Here is a 6,000-nt window from a genome sequence, read left to right as displayed (position 1 = left end):
AAAGCACACAACACTAATACTTTAGAAGCACCCAGCAAGGCAGGAAAGTCAAAGTCTACTTGTGAGCAAAAAGTTCAGAGGCCAGGCTCCCTCTTAGAGAGAGTAGAACACCAATGCGCCCAAGATCACACAGTTTAAGAGGCTTGAAAAGTCTTGCAGAGATTTAAAAAAGGAATTAGTTCAGCTCAGAAAAGTTCAGTTAGCCTGCCTAGGGCCAACCCAAGTGGTAAATTGAGGATTTAAGAGACACCCCACACAGACCGTTGCGAGGGAGGCCAGGCGGACACAGTACCTTGAAAGTGGAGAGTATCCTCCAGCGGGGGCAGTTGTTCCTGGCAGCGGGTGCAAGTCACGGCGTCGTCCAGAGGAAGAGAAGATCTCGACGTGGAGGAAAGCTGAAGGTCGTTGCACTGCCAGGGAAGAAACCAGCCGCGGAGTTCTCCGGTTAAAAGGTACTACCCTTTTATTCACGGTAGTGGTAAAACGTGGTATTCCTGTTGCCGGGGTGCTTGGCACAGGCAAGGCGGCCACGAGATGATCCGAGAAGGCGAAAAGGCGGGCAAACTGGTTATCCCCACCAGTCAAAGGAAGAAGACTCTTCGGGATGAAGATCTCCTCTGTCGTTGGAAGAAGTGGTGAGGCGGTTCAGCAGGGCTCCACCGGTGGTGTCGTCGTTGCAGGTCGGCTCAGCTTCTTCCTCTTCGGATTCTTTGGTCCTGTGGCGACTTCTGAAGTTCCAGTCCCCAAAGCCCTGCTTTTATGCAGAAAACCCCCATACATCAGTCCTAGCTGTCACTCAAACATGCTAAGTGGTGAGCCGGGCGGCTCACCACTGGGCCAATCACACAAGAGTGTGACTTGAGTTGCCGAGGCAACTCAGTCCAGGGTGCCTAAACCACCCTCCCACACATCATGTAGACCCAGACAGAGTGGCACCACTTTTGGAGGCTTCTGTGGAGAAGCCCGCCAAAAAGTAGAATAAAGGGCTCGACTTGGGTTGGAGTTAAAGAGGCGTACACAAACGCCATTTTAAAACCAAGTTCCGGCAAAAAGACCCAACCGGGGAATAAATATTAAATAAATAACCGAGCGGTATCTTTAACATTGCACCAAAAAGTGGTGCGTTTAAAATGAATGGGAAAATCCCACAGGAAATATTCTGGTGGAATATTTCGCGTGGTAACCACTGCCACCAGCCAGAAACTCGACGAGGGGGGACTGCACAGTGCCCCCTCGAAAAACAGACTCAGGGGCAATCTAATTACCCCTACCAGTACTTCCACAATATGATGGTTTGTACTGGTTATGTTTCCAATTTAAGACTAGCAAAGTCAATGGTGACTTTACATGCCCTGGGAGACAGTAGTCAGTCCCAGGGTATGGAGTCTATGTTTGGGGGTCACTATGACACCCCTGTGTTACTGCACTGAGGGTGCTGTGTAACACACTTATCAAAAACCACATGAAACCCTATGGAGTAAAAGACCCCATAGCCCATAAAACACAATACAAAGTCAAAGGATATCTCAAATCATGTCTAAGAGTGGGAGAAAAAGAGTCTCACTCTTAGCAGGAGAAATAATTAAACCCCAAAAATCCAGCAAAGCTCCTGGGGGACTCACTAGGTTTGGGAAATTAGCCTTAACAGAGAATTCTCCCTAACATGAACCAACTCATACAAGGCTGTTCATCTGGAAAGCTGCAAAGACAAGTGCTGCGAGGGGCCTTAGCGGATTTCGATGGCGTCCTCAACATCAGTGACGACATCCTGGTGTTTGCAAAGAAGGAGGTGGAACACGTGGAGAGGCTTGTGAGAACTCTGGAACAACTGCAGGTGCTCGGGCTGCCCTTGCATAAGGAAAAATGCTAATTCCTCAAGAAAAACATTGAGTTTTTCGAGTTCGTGTTCAAGGAGGGAGGCGTGCCACCTGACCCCCGTAAGGTCAACGACATTCTGGAGGCGAGGCCCCCCAGAGGATGTGTCTGAAGTCCTAAGTTTCCTGGGGATGGTCACCTACTGTGGCCGGTTCATCCGGAACCTAGCCTCCAGGTCTGAGCCCCTGAGAAGTCTCAAAAAGAAAGAGGCAAAGTGGCAGTGGGGTCCGCTCGAGTGGGCCGTGTTCGGAGATGTGAAGGGCGAGCTGATGGCGGAGGACACCATGGCGTTTTTCGATCCGTCCCTGACATCAGAGATCGTGGTGGACGCCAGCCCTTCTGGTCTGGGTGCAGTTTTCACCCAAACGGACACTAATAGGGAGATCAGGCCGATCGCCTATGCGAGGAAGGCACTGTCGGAGACAGAGTAGCGGTACACGCAAATTGAGAGGGAGGTCCTGGCAGTCTTATGGGGCTGTCGGCATTTTCGTATGTATGTGCTGGGACGGCCGGTGACAGTGGTAACTGACCACAAGCCCCTGCTGCCGATCATGGCTGGCTCATCTTCCAAACCTTCAGCCCGGATTGAGAGGTGGATGGTGATGCTCGTGGAATATGGGGTCTCATTGCTGTATCAGCTGGGTAGTAACAATACTGCAGATTGTCTGTGTAGGCACCCCAGAGGCGAGGTGGAAGCATGTGGAAACATCAGTGGGGAGGGGGCGAATTGTGGAGGCTGCGACCCCAAACTCAGTGCCTCTCCAAGAGCTGGAAAAAGCAGCAGATGAGGATGAGTGCTTCATAATACTAAAGGCAGCCCTTCAGCAAGGGTCATGGAGGTCCGTGGTGGACATGCTGGCACAAAGGACCCAGGAGGTGCGGTCGGCGCTAGAACAACTGTGGAGAGTAAAAGATGAGCTGACATTTGTTGAGTTGGGGCTATTGCTTAGGGGTGAGACCGCATAGTGATACCAATATGCAAGGTTCCCCAAGTCATTGAGCTAGCGCCCCAGGGCCATCAAGGAACTGCCATGACGAAGGCATGTCTACGACAGAAAGTATGGCTCCCGTACTTTGAGAGACGGGTGGAGGAGTTTGTGCCGGCCTGTGTGTGGTGCCAGGCGGCTGCCCAAGCACAGAGAGACCCCCTGATTGAGACGATGCCCCGAGGCTCTTCGAAAATGTCCATGCTGACTTTGGGTCCACGGGCCGGGACCCTCATTCCCTGGTGGTGGTGGATGAGTGCTCACAATACCCCGAGGTCGAGTTTGTTGAATCAGACTTTTTTGACAAAGTGGCCGTGGCCCTAGAAAAGATCTTTTCCACGCATGGCCTGCCTCAAACGCTGTGTTCAGAAAACGGACCGCCATTCCAAGGCGACAGCTTCTCCCAGCTGATGGGAGACTACGGAATACAACACCGGAAAATTACACCAGTGTGGCCCCGTGCCAATGGCAAAGCTGAGAGGTTCATGAGGACTCTCAACAAGGTATTTTGCATTGCTCATGGCCAACGACACTGCCTGCAACGGGCGCTGTATCAGTTCCTGAGGGAATACAGGGCCACCCCTCATGCGTCCACTGGAGTGGCCCCAGCAGAGGCAAGGTTTCGGCGGTGTCCAAGGATTCTACTCCCTGAAGTGCGGCAGCGGGAACTGGCTGTAATTGATGATGCTCAGGCAGAGCGGGAAAGGAGACTGAGGACGGAGGGAGAGAACATCAGGAGAGGGCTCCGGTCCTAGCAGCTGAGTCCTCGTTATGATGTACTCGTGAAAAACCGGCATCCACAAGGCAAGTTTTCACTAATTTATGAGCCTGGTCTGATGGACGTTGTGGTGGTGTGTGGCTTGATGGTGACTGCAGCGGATGGGGCTGCCACTGTTACCCGTAATGCCAGTTTCTTCAAGAAGGTGGGCGAGACCAGGCCTGGCCCATCCGCTGAGTCCCCTAGCTCGAGGGGACACAGGTGAGAAGGGCCTGATCCGGTAGGTGGGCAGGAGGTATCCCAAAGGGTCGGAGGAGTGAATGTTAGCATTTGCCACTCTTGAAATATGTTGTGGACATTGGCCGGGTCTGGATGGAGTTGTGAATGATGGCAGGTGCCGCACCTGGACGTAGTTGCGAGCGTTGGCATGTGCCACGCCTTGAAGGGGCTATCAGCGGTAAGCCGCATGAGCGGCTGGATAAAACTGAATGCTGACCACTGCCACGTCTGGAAGGAGTAGCTTTGGTTGACCGATGCCACGTATTGACTGGATTGGGAATGCTATTTTGGCTAGATTTGGATGGAGTCACATACACATGCTTACCCCACATACAGACATGGTTATGAATGTGGGTCGGTGTCATGTGTGGAAGGGACTGTGGGTGTCGGCCGGTCCCAGATCTCGATGGAGGTATGGAGATGCTTGTGCACCCCACCTGGAGAAAATATGGAAGTTTAGCGCTTCGCTTCCAGACAGCTATGGTATGTCCTTGCATGCGGTCACGTAAATACGGATGTTCACAACGCCCATTGACTGGGCCATTTTAAGCAAGTTCAGGTTTGCAGCCTTCATGGGTCCGTCTATGGTGTCCATCTTATGCACTCGTGGAGTTGCAGGAGACCAGTTCCTACTTTCACTAGTATCAGTTTAGTTCAGGACAGTCACACCAGTTCAGGGGCCAGCAAATCCGCACCGGGGGGAACCCAGGGGCCACATCAGCCTAGTCCATGTACATTGGGGTCAAGCCAGTGGCAGGGTACTGTTGACGGGGAACAGGCCGCCAACAGACTTATTCAGACCAGGGGTACTTGGTCAGCCTGTAGGCACTCGGGCTCCTCCATGGCCTGAGGGCACCCAGGCCTGCAATGCCACATGACACCGGGGTTGCCCAGCAGGGGCACTGGCTTCCAAAGGTAGAGTTGCCCAGCAGGTGCTCTACTGACATGGCAGACAGCCATGAGGGACAGCGTTGCCCGGCAGGGGCTCTGTCATGGTGGAGGGCCTTGCAGGGCAGGCCCTCTGCCAGCTACGCAGCACCAGCATGGTGCTGCAAATAACAACACAGCACACCATGTTCGGTTACTCTGAAGACTAATGAGTGGGAGGCCGCTCATTCTTTTTATTCAATCCAGTCACGTGGTCACTGCTATGAGACAGGAGCACGAGCCTGGGCGATACCATGCTCCCAGGAGGAGTAACACGTTACAAGCAATGCCAATTAACCAACCCACTAACAATGTCACCCCTCTGCATACACCTCTCAAACTTGAATCAAACAAAACACAGGCCTATGAACACAACAATCCGCACAAACTTCACTACACCACAACAACAAAACAAACCACACAGACTTGCACAACAGCACACAACGGCTACCAACCAGCAAACACCCCAAGGGCAGCAAACGGAGGTGTTGAGGCTGCCAACAGCACATCACTGCTCTCTTGCACTTTTCCAGGTTATTCCCACTCACTCACCCCCTCCTCTTTTTTCAGAGCCGCCATTAACGTCGTTAACAGGAGCAACACTAAGAAGCCTCTTGCGTCATCCGCGCGCCGCAGTCCTTCTTTTCTGTCTCCTGCGCTCTCTGCCTCGCGTGTCCGTCTTCTGTGTCTATGACCGCAGCCTGGGTGGTGGGGGGAGGATCTTCGGTCCCGGGAGCTCGAGCGGCTTTGGGCTGCTGCTGGTGGGGGGCGCCCTTCGTGTGTGTGCCCCTGCCCCCCGTGTCACCCGCATGAGAGAGTGAATACACAGTATGACCGCTTGCGCTACAGTGATTTACTTGTGTGTGTGTGTGTGTGTGTGTGTATATCGTGCCCCGGAAGCACTAGTCTCCCTGCCGGAAGTGCACCTCCTGCAGCTGCCCCCTGCCGGCGCTAACTTTGAAAAGCCCTGGAGTCCGCAGTGTTGCTTTTAGAGCCTCGGGGGTCGGTGTTCACTTGCGCCGCCGCCGGTGCTGCTCCAGGGCCTCCTCGCTCCATCTCCACCAGGTGTTCCCTCCCCGCTGCACTGCCATGGACGCCGAGACCCGGAGCCTCTTTTCCCGGATCTCGCATCGCCTGGGCTGGGATGCCAACACAGACCTGGACCAAGAGCAGGAGCGGGTGAGACTGAGGGGTGACCGATGGGTGGCGCAGTGT

The 6,000-nt window shown here is 53.7% G+C and overlaps 1 protein-coding gene across 1 annotated transcript in view; it reads left to right on the top strand.

Annotated features, from left to right (window-relative positions):
- Positions 1–5,471: 5,471 nt before the first annotated feature.
- The window catches only part of GCNA (germ cell nuclear acidic peptidase), a 530,843-nt gene continuing 530,314 nt past the window's right edge, over positions 5,472–6,000 (top strand). The window contains exon 1 of the mRNA XM_069612346.1: positions 5,472–5,964. Coding sequence (XP_069468447.1) covers positions 5,875–5,964 — 90 coding nt within the window. The 5' untranslated portion in view covers positions 5,472–5,874. The remainder of the gene's footprint in view (positions 5,965–6,000) is intronic.

This window comes from Ambystoma mexicanum, chromosome 5p (assembly GCF_040938575.1).
Source record: "Ambystoma mexicanum isolate Mex_15411 chromosome 5p, UKY_AmexF1_1, whole genome shotgun sequence".
Lineage (NCBI taxonomy): Eukaryota > Metazoa > Chordata > Amphibia > Caudata > Ambystomatidae > Ambystoma > Ambystoma mexicanum.
This window is presented reverse-complemented; position numbering and strand designations above follow the sequence as displayed.